At 40.5% G+C, this 23,713-nt stretch overlaps 2 protein-coding genes across 3 annotated transcripts; one reads left to right on the top strand and one right to left on the bottom strand.

Moving 5' to 3' along the window:
* The first annotated feature begins 4,783 nt into the window (after positions 1-4,783).
* On the top strand, positions 4,784-19,036 carry LOC110508760 (cytochrome P450 7B1). Of its 2 annotated transcripts, XM_036966220.1 has the most exons (7): positions 4,852-4,971; positions 11,247-11,303; positions 11,528-11,664; positions 11,887-12,486; positions 15,719-15,925; positions 16,859-17,037; positions 17,418-19,036. In XM_036966220.1, the coding sequence occupies exons 4-7, from the start codon at positions 11,895-11,897 to the stop codon at positions 17,709-17,711; spliced, it is 1,272 nt and encodes a 423-aa protein (XP_036822115.1). In that variant the 5' UTR covers positions 4,852-4,971; positions 11,247-11,303; positions 11,528-11,664; positions 11,887-11,894; the 3' UTR covers positions 17,712-19,036. The 2 variants fall into 2 exon arrangements, with proteins under 2 accessions (XP_021445217.2, XP_036822115.1); XM_021589542.2 differs by lacking the exon at positions 11,247-11,303 and having other exon boundaries at positions 4,784-4,971.
* Positions 19,037-19,119: 83 nt separating this feature from the next.
* LOC110508761 (class E basic helix-loop-helix protein 22-like) lies at positions 19,120-20,613 on the bottom strand. The gene has a single exon (XM_021589544.2). The coding sequence runs from the start codon at positions 20,405-20,407 to the stop codon at positions 19,727-19,729; it is 681 nt and encodes a 226-aa protein (XP_021445219.1). The 5' UTR covers positions 20,408-20,613; the 3' UTR covers positions 19,120-19,726.
* Positions 20,614-23,713: the final 3,100 nt, after the last annotated feature.

Raw genomic sequence — 23,713 nt, 5'->3', positions numbered from 1 at the left:
CTGACCAGCTGGCAAGTGTCTTCAATGACATTTCCAACCTCTCCCTGACCCCGTCTGTAATACCTACATGTTTCAAGCAGACCACCATAATCCCTGTGGCAAAGAATGCCAAGGTAACCTGCCTAAATGACTACCGCCCTGTAGCACTCACATCTGTAGCCATGAAATGCTTTGAAAGGCTGGTCATGGCTCACATCAACGTCATCATCGAAGAAACCCTGGACCCACTCCAATTCGCAAACTGCCCCAACAAATCCACAGATGGCACAATCTCTATTGCACTCCGCACTGCCCTTTCCCACCTGGATAAAAGTAACACCTATGTGAGAATGCTGTTCATTGTTCAGCTCAGTGTTCAACACCATAGTGCCTTCCAAGCTCATCACTAAGCTAAGGAGCCTGGGACTGAACATCTCCTCCTGTACTGCCTGTTCACCCATGACTGCGTGGCCACGCTTGACTCCAACATCATCATTAAGTTTGCTGACGATGCAAATGTGGTAGGCCTGATCACTGACAACGATGAGACAGCCTATGGGGAGGTCAGAGACCTGGCAGTGTGGTGCCAGTACAACAATCTTTTCCTCAACATGAGCAAGACAAAGGAGCTGATCGTGGACTACAGGAAAAGGAGGGCAGGGCATGCCCCCATTCACATCAACAAGGCTATATTGGAGACGGTCGAGAGCTTCAAGTTCCTTGGTGTCCACATCACTGAGGACCTATCATTGTCCAAACACACCAAGACAGTTGTGAAGAAGGCACGACAACACCTGTTCTTGAAAACATTTGGCATGGGTCCTCAGATCCTCAAAAAGCAAGTGGTACAGGAGTGCCAGGTCTGGGACCAAAGCTCTACTTAACAGCTTCTACCCCCAAGCCATGAGACTGCTGAACATTTAATAAAATGGCTATCCTGACTATTTGCATTGACCCTCTTATTTTATTTGTATTTATTCTTATTATTCTTATTTTTTGCACTGACTCTCTTGCACAGGCTCGATGTACACTTACTGGACTCTAACCACACACTCACACATACTACACTGAAACTCCAAAACATGCATATTGACGCCCCACACACACACACACACATATGCATTTACATTCCTTCACACTCTTCACATATGCTGCTGCAGCTCTGTTTATTATATATGCATAGTCCCTTTACCCCTATCTACACATACATATTACCTCAATCACCTCGACTAACCCTTGCATACCCCTACACATTGACTCTTTACCAAGGGATAAGAACGTTGCCAGCCAGTATGGCAATGGAACATTTGGAACGAACGACTGGGTCGCGTCCATAGATACAGAACAAAAAGACATTAACTACTGGGTCGCGTCTCTGGCAACCAAGCCAATGGAACAAACAATCAGCTGGCTTGGGTAGCAACCCAAAATTTGTTTCGGGACTATGGCTTGTGGAAGGATGAAATAGTATGAATAAATTCATCAAAATAAAGTTTTCAATTAAAATATGTCAATCATTATTTGAATATGTTGGTAACCTTCGACTTCATCTTGGGCCTAACAACACCTGTGCCAATATGTCCACGAAAAACCGTCTTCTCGGGCATTATCACTTAAATCAAGGACATGTCATCATCAATGCATGCAGTTGCTGGAGGGTTTCTTTCTGATAAAAAAATCCCTTCCATTTGGATTTTGCTGTATCTCAACTTTAGACAGGCTAATCTCGGTTAGGCCAGAACAAAAATATTGCGTCATTTGGTCAGATCTGTCCACGAGAGATTATACAGGGTTAGAACCTTCAACAGTATTATTTATTCACATACTGTGCAGTATCACATCATCAAATCAAAATCTATTTGTCACATGTACCGAATACAACAGTGAAATGCTTACTTACGAGCCCTTATTAACCTCAATGCAGAGTTGAAAAAAGTTTTTTAAAAACTAAATAAACTAAAGGAAAAATAGTAACACAATGAAATAAAAATAACAACACTATATAGGGGTACTTGCTTGCTAGCTAGCTAACTACGGCTAACTTATAGTCACATCAAACAGTGCAGACAGAATAACAACAGTAGCTGCATTTGTTTAAGCTGTTTCCTAGTGACATTAATTTGGATACGTCCATAACAATAAGCTAATGAGGCACGATTTCGCCTGGCATAGAACATGTGCTCTCTCGTTAGGAAACTGTTGTTCAGAGGAGCTAGCCAACAACACAGATAACACAAAATAACTTCAAACTGAAGCTGGAAAGACTGCAAACGAGCTGCACTTTGTTTCATTTGACCTTTTTTCAATTGACATTTCTTTGTTTTTATTAAAATGATGCCAGCTGATTCATGATTTCGACTGGCTGAGAAACGCTGCCTGCCTCTCTCATCCCGACTCCCGACCCTTACACGTTCATTACTATGGGACAGTTGGAGATCGAATTTGAAAATTTAAACAATGTTGAAAATGTCAGAGACAAAGAGCAAGGTTTATACATATCTCCACTGTTGAAAACTAAATGTTAGTCTAAAAGAAATGTGAGATCATGTCTAGATGCTTTTTATAGTGGAGATCAAGTTTCTAACTTCCGTGCCTGGGCTGATGAGACAGTGGATTGCTCAGATGGAACAGAGTAAATAGGCATTTTAATGTCATAGATTTAGCCATTTGTAACTTGTGGAATAGACACCGAATGGAATGCGCTTTTAACCTATCAGCATTAAGGATTAGACCCACCCGTTGTATACTTAAACAATAAGGCCCGAGGGGGTGTCATTATATGGTTAATATACCACGGCTAAGGGCTGTTCTTATGCACTACGCAAAGCGGAGTGCCTGGACACAGTTCTTAGCCGTGGTATATTGGCCATATATCACAAACTCCCGAGGTGCCTTATTGCTATTATTAACTGGTTACCAATGTAATTTGAGCAGTAAAAAATAAACATTTTGTCATACCCGTGGTACATGATCTGATATACCATGGCTATCAGCCAATCAGCATTCAGGGCTCGAACCACCCAGTTGATAAATTAATGTAATTATATGCCATTGTTCTTTGTTTACAGTAGTAGGTAAGGCAGGAAGGCTGGTAGGCTACGCCCTATGCCTCAGTTATTTAGCTGTTTGTGCACATGCAGCAACAAGACAGGAGTTCATGCATTGTAGGATTTTTTCATGTGTTGTTCAAACATTTTCATGTTTTCATGTGTTGCTGCCATGCTATGTTGTTGTTTTAGGTCTCTCTTGTCATGATGTGTGTTTTGTCCTATATTTTAAATTTTTTATCCCAGCCCCCATCCCCGTAGGAAGCCTTTTGCCTTTTGGTAGGCCATCATTGTAAATAAGATTTTTTTACTTAACTGACTTGCCTAGTTAAATAAAGGTTAAATAAAAAAATTAGACCATGTTCTAGAGAGGATATATGGTGCTTTCAAGAAAACTGGGAACTAGGGGGAATAAACAAGGTCAAATAATGACAGTGATCTTCAGGTCGGAAAGTCGTAACTCTAGAAAGATGCCGATGTTTCCGATTTGGAATTACGAGTTTGGGTCTTCCCAGTCAGAGCTCGTTTCCCCCGAGTTCCTAGGTGTTTTGAACATGGCAACAGACTAGATCGCAGACAAAATCCAACAGAAAAACATGTATTGAGCTCAACACTATCGCATTGCTACACATAGACAAGGCTTCTTTCATCAACTCTGTGAATTTAGGCCTTCTACTGACTTCCTGTAGCCTAATAAAGGATACATTGTCCCGCCTAACACAGGTCTTTGTTAGATAGCCTAGTGGTCAGGGCCCATTTTAAGGCTTAAAATTCATCGTTAGAACCTTAGTAGGAGCGTCGTTAAATCTTCAGAGCCGTTTCCCAAAACCATCGTTTTTAACGTTGCATTTGAAAACGCTCGTAATCTAACGCCTGCCTCCACTCGTAAAACAGATATAAACGTCATTTAGAGGTGTATCTCAACCCCATAGAAAATCTTTGGAGGGAGTTGAAAGTCTGTGTTGCCCAGCAACAGCCCCAAAACGTCACTGCTCTAGAGGAGATCTGCATGGAGGAATGGGCCAAAATACCAGCAACAGTGTGTGAAATCCTTGTGAAGACTTACAGAAAACGTTTGACTTCTGTCATTGCCAACAAAGGGTATATAACAAAGTATTGAGATAAACTTTTGATATTGACCAAATACTTATTTTCCACCATAATTTGCAAATAAATTCATTAAAAATCCTACAATGTGATTTTCTGGATTTTTTTCCCCTCATTTTGTCTGTCATAGTTTAAGTGTACCTATGATGAAAATTACAGGCCTCTCTCATCTTTTTAAGTGGGAGAACTTGCACAATTGGTGGCTGACTAAATACTTTTTTGCCCCACTGTATATACTGTAGCTTGTTATTAGCCTGTACCTATAATTGTTGATCAGTTAGGTAGCATGTTAACTAACTACCAATACACTGCTTAAAACTATAATTGTTCAGAATGTGTAGGTTTCGTAGTTAAAAAGAAAATAAATAAAATGTAATTGTTCAATAATGTGTAATTGCTCAATAATTCAATGTGTTGTATTTAAAAAAAAAAAATGTGATCATATAAAATGCGTTGTGTTTATATTACTTTTACAAATATAAATATATGATAATAAACAAATAAATCTAAACTAACAAATGTCAAATCATATTTTTCGCCGAGATGGCCAGTCAATTTGAGTAACATTAGTGTGTATTTTACGTAATGACGCAGTTTTACGTTATTACGCAACGACGTCATCACGTCATAACTTCATAGCGTCATTTAACAACTTTCAGCAACAAATTGACCAGTAGGACTGAGACCGGTTGATTTCAGCTGTCGATTACAACTTTCCGAGGCTTTATTTATTGTGGAGTGTCTGATCATTCCCAAACGAAATGTTAGAGTTTGTTTTACCATTGTTTCTTGGCTTTTTGGCGCTCTACTTACTCAGCGTGCGATTCAGGAGAACAAGGCAAGTGGTGGATGAATTCATAGTTTATTTCAATTTTGTTGGTGTTCGCGTTGGTTGCTGTATGCTAGGAATTAAACTTTTGTCTAAACCCTTGAAGTTGATCAACATATTTGTTGGAGAATCCTGGCCAAGTTTTTTTTAAAACAAGTTCTTTATGTGACTAATATCAAGCAATCGATTATTGTGACAAAGCATCAGACTTGTGTAAGAACATGAGAAGCCTTTTTCAAATTCGGCACACTCATCTGTGTGTACATTTTAGACAAGTTCACAGTCCCTGATTAGATGGAAACAATGGGCTTTAAGTTCTAGACCTGAATTTGAGGGATATAGATAGTATTGTAACAATGTAAATATTCTATGGCATCAGCCTATGTACACCACTGAGTTTGCTCTTTGACCATAGTTTGCATAATCTTAAAGACCTGTATTATTTCCTCTTTATAATACAGTGGGTTGTAGTTAATGAATGTCTTACATTTTGTAAATTTGAGTCATTTAGCAGAGACACAGGATTTGATTTGAGGATCAGACCTGGTGGGTTAAAATACCATTTGAACTATTTATAATACTTTAAGCGTTTGCTCTATAGTCTAGAGTAGACTGCATGGAGTACCAGATAGGTGTAATGTGTAACTCTTTGTTCTCAAAACTTACAGTTTTGGGACCATTAAATGTTTTTATTTATATTTTTTATGATTTCACCTTTATTTAACAAGGTAGGCTAGTTGAGAACAAGTTCTCATTTACAACTGCGAACTGGCCAAGATAGAGCAAAGCAGTGCGACACAAACAACAAAGAGTTACACATAGGATAAACAAACGTACAGTCAATAACACAACAGAAAAGTCTATATACAGTGTGTGCAAATGTAGTAGAGGTCGACCGATTATGATTTTTCAACGCCGATACTGATTATTGGAGGACCAAAAAAAGCCGGTACTGCTAAATTTTAAAAAATAAAATAAAAATTATATTATTATAATTTAAAAAAAATATATATTTGTAATAATGACAATTACAAAAATGCTGAATGAACAATGAACCTTATTTTAACTTAATATAATACATCAATAAAATCAATTTAGTCTCAAATAAATAATGAAACATGTTCAATTTGGTTTAAATAATGCAAAAACAAAGTGTTGGAGAAGAAAGTAAAAGTGCAATATGTGCCTTGTAAAAAAGCTAATGTTTAAGTTCCTTGCTCAGAACATGAGAACATATGAAAGCTGGTGGTTCCTTTTAACACGAGTCTTCAATATTCCCAGGTAAGAAGTTTTAGGTTGTAGTTATTATAGGACTATTTCTCTCTATACCATTTGTATTTCATATACCTTTTGACTATTGGATGTTCTAATAGGTACTTTAGTATTGCCAGCCTAATCTCGAGAGTTGATAGGCTTGAAGTCATAAACAGCGCAATGCTTGGAGCATTGCGAAGAGCTGCTGGCAAACGCAGGAAAGTGCTGTTTGAATGAATGCTTACGAGCCTGCTGCTGCCTACCACTGCTCGGTCAGACTGCTCTATCAAATCATAGACTTAATTATAATATAATAACACACAGAAATACGAGCCATAGGTCATTAATATGGTCAAATCCGGAAATACGGAACCGTTCCGTATTTTATCTAATGGGTGGCATCCATAAGTCTAAATATTGCTGTTACATTGCACAACCTTCAATGTTATGTCATACTTACGTAGATTTCTGGCAAATTAGTTCGCAACGAGCCAGGCGGCCCAAACTGTTGCATATAACCTGACTCTGCATGCAATGAATGCAAGACAATTTCCCTAGTTTAATATTGCCTGCTAACATGAATTTCTTCTAACTAAATATGCAGGTTTAAAAAAATATACTTCTGTGTATTGATTTTAAGGAAAGCATTGATGTTTATGGTTAGGTACATTCGTGCAACGATTGTGCTTTTTTCGCAAATGCTCTTTTGTTAAATCATCCCCCATTTGGCAAAGTTGGCTGTCTTTGTTAGGAAGAAATGGTCTAAACACAGTTCGCAACGAGCCAGGCGGCCCAAACTGCTGCATATATATATATATATATATATATATATATATATATATATATATATATATATATATATATATATATATATATATATATATATATATATATATTATACTTGTGTATTGATTTTTAAGAAAGGCGTTGATGTTTATGGTTAGGTACACATTGGTGCAACAACAGTGAATTGCGAATGCGCTTGTTAAATCACCGTTTGGCAAAGTAGGCTGTGATTCAATGATAAATTAACAGGCACCGCATCGATTATATGCAACGCAGGACAAGCTAGATAAACTAGGAATATCATCAACATTAACCATGTGTAGTTAACTAGTAATTATGTTAAGAATGATTGTTTTTTATAACATGTGTTTAATGCTAGCTAGCACCTTACCTTGGCTCCTTGCTGCACTCGCATAACAGGTAGTCAGCCTGCCACGCAGTCTCCTCGTGGAATGCAATGTAATCGGCCATGATCTGTGTCCAAAAATGCCGATTACCTATTGTTATGAAAACTTGAAATCAGCCCTAATTAATGGGCCATTCCGATTAATTGTCGACATCTAAAATGTAGTCAGATTAGGGAGGTAAAGCAATAAATAGGCCATAGCGGCGAAATAATTACAATTTAGCAATTAAACACTCGAGTGATAGATGGGCAGAAGATGAATGTGCAAGTAGAGATACTGGGGTGCAACAAAAAAAACAATATGGGGATGAGGTAGTTGGGTGGGCTCTTTACAGATGGGCTATGTACAGGTGCCATGATCGGTAAGCTGCTCTGACAGCTGATGCTTAAAGTTAGTGAGGGAGATATAAATCTCCAGCTTCATTGATTTTTGCAATTCGTTCCAGTCATTGGCAGCAGAGCACTGGAAGGAAAGGCGGCCAAAGTAAGAGTTGCCTTTGGGGGTGATCAGTGAAATATACCTGCTGGAGCGCGTGCTACGGGTGGGTGCTGCTATGGTGACAGGTGAGCTGAGATAAGGCGCTGCTTTACCTAGTAATGACTTGGAGCCAGTGGGTTTGGAGACGAATATTAAGCGAGGGCCAGCCAACGAGAGCGTACAGGTCACAGTGGTGGGTAGTATATATGGCTTTGGTGGCAAAACAGATGGCACTGTGATAGACTACATCCAATTTGCTGAGTAGTGTTGGAGGCTATTTTGTAAATTACATCGCTGAAGTCCAGGATCGGTAGGATGGTCAGTTTTACTAGGGTATGTTTGGCAGCATTAGTGAAGGATGCTTTGTTGCGAAATAGGAAGCCGATTCTAGATTTTGGATTGGAGATGCTTAACGTGAGCCTGGAAGGAGAGTTCAGTCTAACCAGACACCTCGGTATTTGTAGTTGTCCACATAGGACTTGAGCTACAGGCAGTTAGATTTGGGTATGACATTTAGAATAAAAAATGTAAAAGGGGGGCTATCCCTAAGAGAAAGAAACAGGTCCTCCTATATACTTAATTTAGTTATTTATCCAACTTTAGTTGTGATACATACGTTGGGCTATATGTTTTGATTTTTAATACATTGTAAGGCTGCATGATGCGACTAATGATTTGAAATAAGTTGCATGAAAGGCATGAGCTCTGCTTTTGTCTTTTTGTGCTGGCTGTACACACTTCATCAGTCTCTTATTCACAATTTGACAAGTACTTGATAAAACCTCAAATAATTATACAACTTTCCACATTGAGGTGTGGGACTATGATTTGAAAAAGTACCCAAAAAAAGGCATGTGCCGTTTCTTGCCTTACTGCACACAAGCTGGAGCATCATTCACAAGTGATAGGCTAATATTGTCACCCATCAGACTATTCTTCATTTCATCTTGTCTTTACATATACTAAATAATATGTGTGAATTTTTTGGGATTTACAATGGGCCATTATCATGCACCTGTCTCGAAGCAGGGGGTAGGGGGAAAACGATACGTCATCTATGTACTTAAATAGCGAATGGAGGAGGCTTTTCCCCGTGGTTTATTTTCATGCCAGCCAGGTAGGCTATACTCCAGTTGTAAAGAGAAGCAATGTGCTTAATATTAGGAATGTTGAGAAAAATATATAGTAGACCTAGCCTATAGAAAGCGGATAGGATGCTCTTTTTTTGATTAGATTTTGTTTTGCATAGCCTATAGAAATGTTGTGCAACATGGGCTCTCATGAAATGTTTGATTAGATTTTGCTTGATGTCAGAGTGATTAGAGGGACAATAGAGTGCTGAGTACCAGGCAGTTAGCGAGTTTGGTAGGCTACTAATGATCAGCAGCATCATAGCTTGGAGAAGCCTAATAACCGTGACTAAACGATCAGGGTGGAATTTGACTGCAGGTGTGGCGGTAATACGGTCACTGTAAAAGCCCTAGTCAGGTGTACGAGCAAGGCAGATGTCCTGGGTTCGAGCCGCGTTATGAGCCGAATGAAGAAGAAGCGGTCTAATTGATACACTGCTATGTGGACATCTGTTCTAATATTGTTACTGATGCATGGGGTCCTTATTCTGATGCTGGCCTCTCCAAATGTGCTCACTGCTGGCAGACACTATCAGACTCCCTGATTGCTTCTGACAAGTGGCTGGCAGGCAGTAGTGTGGACTAGGTGGGGGGCACAAGCATAGCAACAACAAGTAAGCCTGGGCTGAGACTTGTCAGCTTGAGGTCTCACAGATAGCAGATCGTCTCATGACCCGCTCTCTCCACACTAGCCCTGGGATGGATAAGCACACATATTAGTTTAGCACTGACGTTGCACAGATTAGTATTGTTTTGTTGATCTCATGCATTGTTTTGTGGCAAAGAAGACTGATCTGTGCTGCACCAAGTCAGCTCCAGATACACAGATACTTCCTTGCATAAGACGTGTTTCCAAAAACAAATACACAGCAAAGGAAGGATGATGTAACAGTTAGCCTATCTATTTGTTTTCAATGGCACAATGCTTTGTAGGATAATGCACCTTACAATGTTGCCTCAATTTCATCAGTATGATAACCCACTGACATTGTGTGTCTATAGGGCAAAGATGGGATAAGATGACGGGTAACATTGTGCCCCTAGGTCAGCCACTGTATGCTAATAGTCTAGTGTACACACCCTGTGGCTATAGAATATATAAGCAAATGTCTCACCAGCTCTACCTCCTAACTGGTCAAATGAATCCTGATTGGTAAACATATCCCTAAGCTTCAAAGATCATAATATGAAGGGCATTATGATTCTATGTCATGCATATAAAAGCGTTATGAATGCTACATATCACCCCTCTACATAAAGTGTTAGCAAAATATTTGATAATAGCTTTTTGAAGCAGCTAGTTTTGTATTAGTTTTCTGGCCACTTCTGCAAGATCATCCACAATAAAGGAGAAATAATGTTCTGTGCTTAAGCCTAGCTTTAAAGTGGAGTAAATATTAGGCCTGTCGTGTGTGTGTGTGTGTGTGTGTGTGTGTTAAGTCCTGTTGACAGGATCAACAAATTGCTCCCAGCATTTCTTTAGGCCAAATCTAATGCATGGTTGTTACTGCACCCGCCAACACCACAGTTATTAATAGCCCATCATGACATTCCTTGGCCTAGGGACAGAAACATATTTTTGTTGCCTCTGATTCTGATAGCCTTAAACGGCAAATGTTTGTCAAAGCTTGTTGATTTGAAAATAAAATAAACCATAGTAACATTAGATGTGATGAGCTACATACGGATAGGAAGAGAATATTTAATTTGAACCATAGGATAGAGTGAAAGATTATTATTTTTATTTTACCTTTAACAAATTCTTATTTTCAATGACGGCATAGGAACAGTGGGTTAACTGCCTGTTCAGGGGCAGAAGACAGATTTGTACCTCGTCAGCTCAGGGATTTGAACTTGCAACCTTCCGGTCACTAGTCCAACGCTCTAACCACTAGGCTACCCTGCCGCCCATGTTACATTTCCTTGGGAAAATAATCAGCTAACTCTTCCTGGAATCGCTCTGAGCTATGACATTGCTATGCAGGACTCACTCCTATGTTGCCTTTGTAATTGTTTCCCATCTGCATTCACTTAAGATACAGCTGTTGAAAGCTGTTTGAGCTGGATACTGTTTGTAAACCTGGAGTGATTCCTACTCTGTCAGCTAATTCGGCCTGAGATGATGCTCTGTGTCATGTCTGTGTTTTCAGGTTTTAAATGATTTCTTCAGTATACCTTGCTGACCAGTAGCTGCTGTATTTTTTTTTTTGTTACACTGTATGTGGTAAAGGAGAGTTGTAGCTGCTACCAATCCACCTTGAAGTTTTGGGAGACCCCTGATCACATGGTACGCCTTGTCTCATGAATATTGCAAAGATGTTCGTAGTTTCTTTGTCCTTAAGTTCGAATCACTTAGGCTTGCATTTATATTGTATTTGAATCAGTCAGATCTATGTTTTCTCTTATTTCATCTGAAAGATTTTTGATGGATATATTTGTTGATATGACATACTGTATATCTGTTTTTACCTAATGTAAAATACACATTTCCTATGTTCTTCTCTATTATAGGAGAGATGGGGAGCCTCCACTTATAAATGGTTGGATCCCATTCCTTGGAAAGGCTTTGGAGTTTGGGAAGAATGCACATAGGTTTCTGGCAGCACATAAGGAGAAACATGGAGATGTATTTACTGTGCTGATTGCTGGTGGGTAATAGTAGTGTTTAATGTATACATTTTATCATAGTATGGTTAAAAAAGGAATTTTGATGAAATGTTTGATGAAATGTATATGTATTGTGCTTCTTACGAAATAATCCTCTTTAAATGGTCTTTAAAAACAGTAAAGTTACTAACAATATGATTAGACAGTATATTACACACGTTTCATGCCTGAAATACAATCCTGTTCTCACATTTCCCCTTCAGGCAAATACATGACCTTCATAATGAATCCGTTGCTGTATCCGTATGTCATCAAACATAAAAAACAGCTGGACTTCCATGAGTTTTCTGACCAAGTGGCCCCCTTGACGTTCGGCTACCCCCCTGTCGGGAGCGGAAAGTTCCCCGGTATGAGCGAGCACATCCAGAGGTCCTTCCACCTTCTACAGGGCGACAACCTCAATAACCTGACAGAAAGCTTGATGGGAAATCTCATGTTTGTGTTCCGACAAGACTACCTTACTGGGGAGAGCGAGTGGAGGACTGAAAGTGTGTACCAACTCTGCAATTCAATCATGTTTGAGGCTACTTTCCTGACCCTGTTTGGCAAGCCTGCCCATTCCAGCAGACACAGCGGAATGGTGACGCTTCGAGAGGACTTTGTCAAGTTCGACACCATGTTTCCCCTCCTCATCGCCAGGATCCCTATCTCTCTGCTGGGAGGAACCAAGGCCACTCGGGATAAACTGATCAACTACTTCCACCCTCAGAGAATGTCTGGATGGTCCAACACCTCAGGGTTCATAAAGGAAAGAGCAGCAGTGCTTGAACAGTATGACTCCTTGGGAGATGTCGATAAAGCAGGTAAACACAGATGCTTTTCTCTCTGTATACACCTACAACATAAAATGTTCTATTTTGACTTCAACAAGGACATTCCAAACCTCAGTTGTAACTCCTACCGAGTAACTCTGGGTATCTCTCACCCAATACCCTGCCCTGAGTCACTGTTGCTAGCCGGCTACCACCCGGGTACTGTACCCTGCACCTTGGAGACTGCTGCCCTATGTACAGTTGAAGTCGGAAGTTTACATACACCTTAGCCAAATACATTTAATCTCAGTTTTTCACAATTCCTGACATTTAATCCGAGTAAAAATCCCCCGTCTCAGGTCAGTTAGGATCACCACTTTATTTTAAGAATGTGAAATGTCAGAATAATAGTAGAGATTTATTTTAGCTTTTATTTATTTCATCACATTCCCAGTGGATCAGAAGTTTACATACACTCAATTAGTATTTGGTAGCATTGCCTTTAAATTGTTTAACTTTGGTCAAACGTTTCGGGTAGCCTTCCATAAGCTTCCCACAATAAATTGGGTGAGTTTTGGCCCATTCCTCCTGACGGAGCTGGTGTAACTGAGTCAGGTTTGTAGGCCTCCATGCTCGCACACGCTTTTTCAGTTCTGCCCACAAATGTTCTATAGGATTGAGGTCAGGGCTTTGTGATGGCCACTCCAATACCTTGACTTTGTTGTCCTTAAGCCATTTTGCCACAACTTTGGAAGTATGCTTGGGGTCATTGTCCATTTGGAAGACCCATTTGCAACCAAGCTTTAACTTCCTGACCGATCTTTGTCCCCATGTGTAGTTGCAAACCGTAATCTGGCTTTTTTTAATGGCGGTTTTGGAGCAGTGCCTACTATTGTTTGTACAGATGAACGTGGTACCTTAGTCTTAATGTCAACAGTGAAGAGGCGACTCCGGGATGCTGGCCTTCTAGGCAGAGTTCTTCTGTCCAGTGTCTCTGTTATTTTGCCCATCTTAAACTTTTATTTTTATTGTCCAGTCTGAGATGTGGCTTTTTCTTTGCAATGCTGCCTAGAAGGCCAGCATCCCGGAGTCGCTTCCTCACTTGACGTTGAAACTGGTGTTTTGCGGGTACTATTTAATGAAGCTGCCAGTTTAGGACTTGTGAGGTGTCTGTTTTAGAGGTCGACCGATTAATCGGAATGGCCAATTTAATCAGGGCCAATTTCAAGTTTTCATAACAATCGGAAATTGGTATTTTTGGGCGCCGATTTTTTTGGGGTATTTTTTTGTATATTTTTTTTTTCTTAATTTAACTAGGCAAGTCAGTTAAGAACACATGCTTATTTTCAATGACTGCCTAGGAACGGTGGGTTAACTGCCTTGTTCAGGGGCAGAACGACAGATTTTCACCTTGTCAGCTCGGGGGATCCAATCTTGCAACCTTACAGTTAACTAGTCCAACGCAATAACGACCTGCCTCTCTCTCGTTGCACTCCACAAGGAGACTGCCTGTTACGCGAATGCAGTAAGCCAAGGTAAGTTGCTAGCTAGCATTAAACTTATCTTTATAAAAAACAATCAATCATAATCACTAGTTAACTACACATGGTTGATGATATTACTAGATATTATCTAGCGTGTCCTGCGTTGCATATAATCTGACTGAGCGGTGGTAGGCAGAAGCAGGCATGTAAACATTCATTCAAACAGCACTGTCGTGTGTTTTGCCAGCGGCTCTTCGTTGTGCGTCAAGCATTGCACTGTTTATGACTTCAAGCCTATCAACTCCCGGGATGAGGCTTGTGTAACTGAAGTGAAATGGCTAGCAAGTTAGCGCGCGCTAATAGCGTTTCAAACGTCACTCGCTCTGAGCCTTCTAGTAGTTGTTCCCCTTGCTCTGCATGGGTAACGCTGCTTCGATGGTGGCTGTTGTTGTTGTGTTGCTGGTTCGAGCCCAGGGAGGAGCGAGGAGAGGGACGGAAGCTATACTGTTACACTGGCAATACTAAAGTGCCTATAAGAACATCCAATAGTCAAAGGTTAATGAAATACAAATGGTATAGAGGGAAATAGTCCTATAATTCCTATAGTAACTACAACCTAAAACTTCTTACCTGGGAATATTGAAGACTCATGTTAAAAGGAACCACCAGCTTTCATATGTTCTCATGTTCTGAGCAAGGAACTGAAACGTTAGCTTTGTTACATAGCACATATTGCACTTTTACTTTCTTCTCCAACACTTTGTTTTTGCATTATTTAAACCAAATTGAACATGTTTCATTATTTACTTGAGGCTAAATTTATGTTATTGATGTATTATATTAAGTTAAAATAAGTGTTCATTCAGTATTGTTGTAATTGTCATTTATTACAAATCTATTTTAAAAATCGTCCGATTAATTGGTATCGACTTTTTGGTCCTCCAATAATCGGTATCGGCGTTGAAAAATCATAATCGGTCGACCTCTAGTCTGTTTCTTAAACTAGACACTCTAATGTACTTGTCCTCTTGTTCAGTTGTGCACCGGGGCCTCCCAATCCTCTTTCTATTCTGGTTAGAGCCAGTTTGCGCTGTTCTGTGAAGGGAGTAGTACACAGCGTTGTACGAGATCTTCAGTTTCTTGGCAATTTCTCGCATGGAATAGCCTTAATTTCTTAGAACAAGAATAGACTGACGAGTTTCAGAAGGAAGGTATTTGTTTCTGGCCATTTTGAGCCTGTAATCGAACCCACAAATGCTGATGCTCAAAAATACTCAACTAGTCTAAAGAAGACCAGTTGTATTGCTTATTTAATCAGAACAACAGTTTTCTGCTGTGCTAACATAATTGCAAGGGTTTTCTAATGATCAATTAGCCTTTTAAAACGATAAACTTAGATTACCTAACACAATGTGCTATTGGAACACAGGAGGGATGTTTGCTGATAATGGGCCTATGTAGATATTCCATTAAAAATCAGCCGTTTCCAGCTACAGTAGTCATTTACAACATTAACAATGTATACACTGTATTTCTGATCAATTTGATGTTATTTTAAACAAGGACATTTCTAAGAGACCCCAAAACTTTGAACAGTAGTGTATATATTTTTTTCTTGTGCCAGACTGACATTGCTTGTGCTAATATTTCTTAATTTCTTTCTTCAAGCATTTTTTGGGATTATGTATGTATTACTACACTGTGAGAGCTAGAAACTCAAGCATTTCACTGCACCTTTGTTAACATCTGTAAACTTTAATTTAATTAAAATATCTCTTTCTTACCTTTACCTGCCCCAGCTCATCATTTTGCCATTCTATGGGCGTCGGTGGGAAACACAGTCCCAGCCACCTTCTGGGCCATGTATTACCTGCTGACGCACCCAGAGGCCCTTGCAGTCGTGCGTGAGGAGATCCATGGTGTCCTGCAGGTCTCAGGAATAGAAACACACCACAACAGAGACCTCACCTTCACCAGAGAACAGCTGGACAGCCTACTGAATCTGGGTAGGTTATTGTTATGATGTATTATTGTTAAGTTGGTCTTAATCGCAGCACCCAGAACCAAATCAGCTACTCTACTGTCATAAGAGATTAGGTTTGTCTGCAGTGTCCAAATTTCCCTTTGCATTTTTCATATAATTTTCTCTCCTGATTGTGTTAAATGGTCTCAGCCCCAAGCACACAGGGTTCAGTTGAGTCAATGATAGTGTGGCTTCGAGAGGGCCTTCCAATCCTTTGTATGTCTGACTATACAAACAAACAGAGGGCTTCTTATTACACTCCTACTCTGTAGTGACAGGTGCTCTGTGTGTACATTTTAGGGCACATCTTCCTGTCCCCACCCCCCAAAAGAATCCCTCCAGGCTCTGTACCTGTCACATTAAATCACACTGCTGCACCCACCATGTGGACTGTAGCCTCATCTCTTCTGACAACTGCATGCTCAGGGACAAATGCCACTGGTGTAGATTCTCTGTGGCTCCCTCTCTCTCACACTACTAACGATGTCATCTCCCTTAGGGGAAGACAGTGGAATATCTGTTCCACATCTGTTTGTTCTTATCAGTGATAGGGGGTACTCGGCTACGTTTTGTATTATTCTCTCTTCTATGGTGTTATCTCTTAAGATTGTAATTGGTTTTAATGAAAAACACTGCTAGTCAAGATACCTTTATGTATGCATGTGTAAATAAAGCTATGTATGACTTATGATTATTCAGCTTGTGTTTTATCCATTTTGCTAGAGCAGTTCATGTTTCTAACGAATAGCCCTTCAAGTCTCAAAGCTTTCCCTCCTGTGTGAGTATGTGTATGTACAGTAGTGAGTCAGTACTGGGCCACTCAAGGTTAAAAAAATAAAATTTTAAAAAAGTACCTCAGATAGGCCAGAACAAAATACCTCTGGTGACTAACTGAACTGTTCTGTTGTGTTCTCAGAGAGCTCCATAAATGAAAGTCTGCGGCTGTCTTCAGCCTCCATGAACATCCGCATGGCCCAGGAGGACTTCAGCTTGCGGCTGGAGGGAGAGCGCTCCATTGGAGTGAGGAAGGGAGATCTCATCTCCCTGTATCCCCAGAGCATGCACATGGACCCCGGGATCTACGAGAATCCAGAGGTAAAGAAGACCAGTCGTTCAGATTCTGTGGGCGTCCTAGAATGGCTGTAGGCTCTCTCGCCTTCACTGTGTCTGGTCTGGGGGTTTTGTTGTTCTGCTGAATTGCCTTCCCACACCACCTGGTGTGTGTGTCCACAGGTTAGATTAATGAGCAGAATGCATGGACTGTGAAAGATTGAATCCACCCACTGGCCTTCAGAAGGTCACTGCATGCATGCTAATGTAATCTGGGTGTGACTGGTGATAACCTTGCCATGATCTGTGACTAAGCAAAATGGAAACATTCCTGGAATATGCAATAAGATGGAATATTAACCTTTATTATTTAAGGCGCTGAAAAATAAAGCTTTACACACTTATTTATATTACCCCTCTGATAGATCTACAAGTTTGACCGATACATCGAAAACGGAAAGGAAAAGACAGACTTCTATAAGGACGGCCAGAAGCTGAAGTACTACCGGATGTCTTTCGGCTCGGGCTCCACTAAGTGCCCGGGAAGGCACTTTGCGGTGAATGAGATAAAGCAGTTCCTCTCTCTGCTGCTATTCTACTTTGACATGGAGGTGTTGGAGGGGCAGAAGCCGTGTACCCTGGACCCCAGCCGTGCTGGCCTGGGCATCCTGCTCCCTACCAGTGACGTCCAGATCCGCTACAGGCTACGTCGATCCTGAGAGGAGGAGGACATCTGTATATGAACAAACACTAGAGGGCTGAGCCCTGTGTGGCTGATGGATTTGATTTCTCATCGGATGCTTCCCAAATGGTACCCTATTTATTCCCTACATAGTGCACTACTTTAGACCAGGAACCATAGGGCTTTTGTCAAAAGTACTGCACTATATTGGCAATAGGGTGCCATTTGGGACACACATGGATTATTATTCACACAAGTAGCTATTGACTGAACAGCAATGCATTGCTAATTTGTCAATGTATTATATTAGGACAGACTAACAGTGGGCAGGATTGGCGAATCTGCTAGCTAGGGACCTTTGGTGTTTTATTCCATAGGACAGAATGATCCATTAATTGTTAACAGTTTTTGCTGTTTATAACAGATAGTATTTTATTTGAATACTAAAAATATGTTTGTTTATTATGCCTTGCATTATAAAACCATATATACCAGGGTATATATGGGCCCTGGATTAATGTCGCAAAATGAAATAATATTTCATTTATATATATTTTTTGAAATAGGAACTGTCAGGGTCTCAACTTCCTGTTGAGTTAGAATATTAGAATACACAAGGTGCAATTTCAAAATGTGTTTGTGCATCAGCAGTTCACCTGTTATGTCAGTCACTCAATTAGCTCATGTCAGCAATACATTTTTTTGATTGGTAAGTTAGTCTAGCCAGCTATCTTGACCTATAGTAATCGTGGTTGAATTACCTACCGGGGCCCCCATTGATTTTGTTATTCACTCTCACTCAGATATCATATTAAAAACGGCAAACATTTCTCTCCACCCCATGACAAAATGTGTAGAATTGCAGGAAATTAACTCAAATTATTTAACATTTTTTCACTGTCAAAGTTGCCCATCCCTGATCTATACTGTACAACAGTAGTTGAATCAAATAGTTGAACTATATTACAGGGTAAAAGGACAATGTGATAAAAGCTTTATGTTGTAAATATGGTGGTGTCCCTAAAACATGACTGATTTATTAGTTTAATTTTTCTATAACATTAACCAACCATTTAAGTTATACATTCAAATGTCTTTCCTATTTCAAGAGTCCTACAGAGTATTTACAATTCATGAAATAAATTAAAACTGGACAAATCAGTTCTGCATGTGGCAGTAGTTTTGTTCCTTCATTTTTTTCCAATAGTGACCTATTCTCTTAATTGATCCAGTGAATCTGCAAGGTTATTAACTATATGCTCAGAGGAATTATTTTGTTTGACCAACTCTCTTCTGTGAGTACAGCGTTCTGATCGTTGTTTGTCATTAATGCTGTCCCTGGTAATAAAATGATTCCATTCATGTTTGTCAAATGCCTGCATTATTAAATAGTATTTAGGGAAACGTAAATTACACAATTAATGACCAAATTACATGTATGAAAATATTTGTATTGTATTTATTTGGGTAAAAGATATATAGCCTAAAACAAAATGTACAATAGCACTTAAAAAGATTCATTAAAACACTTCCAATGTAGTCCTTGACGGTAAAAACTATAATTGATTGATATCATTATCAAACTTAGGCCTATGGGCTACCTATTAATTCACCCAATATTCACAATTGCTCTTTGTAACTAATTTGGGTTTGATTGTACATAGCTCATGCATTGAGGTATAGGCTACTGGAAAACAGACCATAACATCTTATGTCACCAATACAATTTATCCATCGAACATCATCTAATCAAACTGAAGAAAATGTACCGTAGGACATAATGGTTAAATAAGACTAAACATAATTTGTTAAAAGGCTAACCATTTTGACCATGTTAGCTGTCATTTAATTAGATTAGTTAGATTTTGTAAAACTATTTTCGAAACGCAATCACCATGCAGAACAGAGTCATATATTATAGGACTCCATGTTCTCGTAATATGTGACTACTTCTGTCAGTCACGCTGATCCCGTCAATTCAGTTGTGCTCACGAAGCTTGAAGTCCCCTGTTAGTGTCGGACACAACTGTTCAAGGTTTATTGTTGACATTTTTATTTATTGAAGAGATTTGCATTGCTATTGAAAGGGTCCGGAACCCCAGCAGAGAACGGGTATCCTGTCTGCTGGTCATACCGCCCTAATCCGGGTGCACCAGCAGTATTCGCAGCAGTAACGCCAGGTCCATGGTTAAGATAACTAACAAGTCTTCTCATCTCTTCAAGTGCTTGTGCCTGCATGAGGATATAGTTTTTGGCGAGGAGCAAAGTGGCTATTTTTGATAACTTCCGTACGGATGGGCTGTGCGCGTAGGGGATCACCGACCGCAGTTCATCGAGCGCGTCGTTCAGGTCGTGCATCCTCCTCCTCTCTCGGGCGTTAATGTTGAGCCTCAACACCTTCTGCTCTTTGTGTTTCTTACCTGCTGCGTCACATTTGGCCATTGATGCCATGAGCCTTTCCTCTGGAAAAAGCACCATGTCACTCCGACCAATGCCATCACTGTCATCATCCTGACTCTGCTCCCCACCACTGCTCTCCGCTGCTGCGGCGGTGTTCTTTAAAAATTCCCCGTACTTTACGCACAACGATTCGGATGGGAAGCCAAGTGTTCCCGCCCGACATCCGGCCATTGTTCCCGGTTGTGAGTGCTCCCGATCAAAACGGATGGGTGATTGTCGGTCTCTTGGAGAGGGAGACAGTCCTATGCTGGAGCCCGGTCTGAAAGAATCCATCCTTTTGCGTCCAAGCGCTGGATCTTTGTGAAGGTCTCGCCACTACAGCGTTCTGTGTGCGCAGTCCTGTTGAGTCAGTTGTTCTTGCCCTGGTTTCTGCCTGCCGCTTTACTAAATCTTGATGTTACACTTGTCCTGTGACTGTTTAATATGACACAGTGCCGTGCGCCCTCAGAGGTTCACCTTCACGAGATAGTGAAACACCACATTAGGAAAAGCATGAGCCAGGCAGTTTTCTACTTGATTAACTCCAGGCAGTACTGAGACATTTATTTTATGGACCAAATCTAGAGACTACAACCCATGCGTAATAAGCTAGCCACATTGTGATGCCACTGACCATATTTTACGTTAATGTGCGCTGCCATGACAGGGTTGATGATCATGGTTGCATCCCGTGTCAATCATTGGCTTAAATCATAAAACAAATCAGTTGACTTGACTACTGTTTTAAATGCATAGTAAAGATAACTCTGTGGCTTTGAGCAGCATAGGCCAGGTGTATGCTGGACTACTCCATAGGCTACTGGTCTGTGCCTTTCTTTCAGATAAAATAATATCCACACATCTGAGTTTATTTGTCAGATGAGCTTAACATATTTCTGCCAAAGTATAATTTAGAAATTATTTGGAAAAGACAACACTCTGTAAAATATCTATTATTTTATAGTTCCAAATATCAAACAAAATCAACCAGACAAGGGCCATATTTCACAAGGAGTCCATCTACCAGTTCAACTAAACAATTGATTATTCCTTAAGCTCCTCCCTTAGCGTAGAGCCCCAGTTATGAGACTTCTTAGCTACAATGGATGGAACATAAAGTCTATAAGTCTATTCTTCTATACATTAACCATAATGGCACATTGACTCGAGGATCCTTGCTGAATGCTATTTTGCTATGGTATAGGACCTAGTGTTTCCTTATTCTTTTTTGTCTGGATGTTACCTATTAGTTATACAATTTCATTAGTAATAAAAACGATTACTTTTTCAAATTGGAGAGGTGAAGAGACAGCTGACCAGCAGTGGACATGTTACTGCCCTTGAAGGATTACGTAACTTTCAGCTGTAACTACACTACCAGCATCTCCTAATCTCTTCTGGTACATCCAATTCACAAGGGACTCTCCTCAGTATGTCCACGTTTTGTCACATGCACAGGATACAGCAGGTGTAAAACAGTACAGTGAAATGCTTACTTGCGAGCTCTTTCCCAACAATGCAGAATAAATGTGATACAGATTACAGAAAAACAAGAAATGAGAATTAAAAAACCGACGAGAATGCAAGTTATGTACAGGTCAATTCCAGTACCATTATATTACGATGTGCAGGGCTACTGAAGTGATCATGGTAGGTACACGACATGACCAACAGTATTTAGACACCTGCTTGTCAAACATCATTCCAAAATCATAGGCATTAATATGGAGTTGGACTCCCTTTTGATGCTATAACAGCCTCCATTCTTCTGGGAAGGTTTTCCACTAGATGTTGGAACATTGCTGCGGGGACGCTTCCATTCAGCCACGCGCATTAGTGAGGTCGGGCACTGATGTTGGATGAAAAGGCCTGGCTCACCGTCAGCATTCAAATTCATCCCAAAGGTGTTCAATGGGGTTGAGGTCAGGGCTCTGTACAGGTCAGTTAAGTTCTTCCACACCGATCTCGACAAACCATTTCTGTATGGACCTCGCTTTGTGCAGAGGGGCTTTGTCATTCTGAAACAGGAAAGGGCCTTGCCCAAACTTCTATCACAAAGTTGGAAGCACAGAAACATCTAGAATGTCATTGTAGGCTGTAGCGTTAATATTTCCCTGAAACTAAGAGGCCTAGCCCGACCCATGAAAAACAGCCCTAGACCATTATTCCTCCACCACAAAACTTTACTGTTGGCGCTATGCATTCGGGCAGGTAGCGTTCTATTGGCATCCACCAAACCCAGATTCGTCCATTGGACTGCCAGATGGCGAAGCATGATTAAATACTCCAGAGAATGCATTTCCACTGCTCCCAAAGGTCAATGGCGACGAGTTTTGCAACTCTCCAGCCGACGCTTAGCATTGTTTATGATGACCTTAAGCTTGTGTGCGGCTGCTCAGACATGGAAACCCCATTTCATGAAGCTCCCGATGAACACTTATTGTGCTGATGTTGCTTACAGAGGCAGTTTGGAACTCGGTAGCGAGGGTTGCAACCGAGGACAGACAATTTTTATGTGTTACATGCTTCATCACTCGGCAGTCCCGTTCTATGATCTTGTGTGGCCTACCACTTCATGGCTCAGCCATTGTTGCTCCTAGACGTTTCCACTTCACAATAACAGCACTTAAGAGTTCACCGGAGCAGGGCAGAAATTTGACAAACTGAGCTCCTCAGTAATGCCATTCTACTGCCAATATTATGTCTACGGAGATTGCATGGTTGTGTGTTAGATTTTATAGACCTGTCAGCAACTGGTGTGGCTAAAATAGCCGAATCCACTAATTTGAAGGGGTGTCCACACACTTTTGTGTGTATATACAGTACCAGTCAAAAGTATGAACACCTATTCATTCATTTATTTTATTTAACCCTTATTTTACCAGGTAAGTTGACTGAGAACACATTCTCATTTACAGCAAAGACCTGGGGAATAGTTACAGGGGAGAGGAGAGGGATGAATGAGCCAATTGTAAACTGGGGATGATTAGGTGACTGTGATGGTATGAAGGACAGATTGGGAATTTAGCCAGGACACCGGGTTTAACACCCCTACTCTTACGATAAGTGCCATGGGATCTTCAGTGACCACAGAATCAGGACACCAGTTTAACGTCCCATCCGAAAGACGGCACCGTACACAGGGAAACATCCCCAATCAAGTGGTGGGAAGTGGTGGGAAATTGGGATATTTTTTTAGACCATAGGAAAGGGGGCCGCCTACTGCCACACCACTTCCAGTAGCATCTGGTCTCCCATCCAGGGACCAACCAGGACCAACCCTGCTTAGCTTTTAGAAGAAAGCCAGCAGTGGGATGCAGGGTAATATGCTGCTGGCTAATTCAAGGCTTTTTCTTTATTTTTACATGGTAGAATAATAGTGAAGACATAACTATTAAATAACACATATGGAATCATGTAGTAACCAAAAAAGTGTTAAACAAATCAAAATATTTATATTTGAGATTATTCAAAGTAGCCAACCTTTGCCTTGATGACAGCTTTGCACACTCTTTGCATTCTCTCAACCAGCTTCACCTGGAATGCTTTTCCAACAGTCTTGAAGGAGTTCCCACATATGCTGAGCACTTGTTGGATGCT

Source organism: Oncorhynchus mykiss, chromosome 28 (genome assembly GCF_013265735.2).
Source record: "Oncorhynchus mykiss isolate Arlee chromosome 28, USDA_OmykA_1.1, whole genome shotgun sequence".
NCBI lineage: Eukaryota > Metazoa > Chordata > Actinopteri > Salmoniformes > Salmonidae > Oncorhynchus > Oncorhynchus mykiss.
Note: the sequence above shows the minus strand (reverse complement) of the source record. Positions and strands in the feature narration are given on the sequence as shown.

Coding starts and splice junctions, on each gene's coding strand:
- LOC110508760 (XM_021589542.2), top strand. CDS start 4,895: ATGTTAGAGTTTGTTTTACCATTGTTTCTTGGCTTTTTGGCGCTCTAC. Junction 15,926..16,858: donor GGACAGCCTACTGAATCTGG/GTAGGTTATTGT, acceptor TTGTGTTCTCAG/AGAGCTCCATAAATGAAAGT. Junction 17,038..17,417: donor GGATCTACGAGAATCCAGAG/GTAAAGAAGACC, acceptor CCCCTCTGATAG/ATCTACAAGTTTGACCGATA.
- LOC110508761 (XM_021589544.2), bottom strand. CDS start 20,407: ATGGATTCTTTCAGACCGGGCTCCAGCATAGGACTGTCTCCCTCTCCA.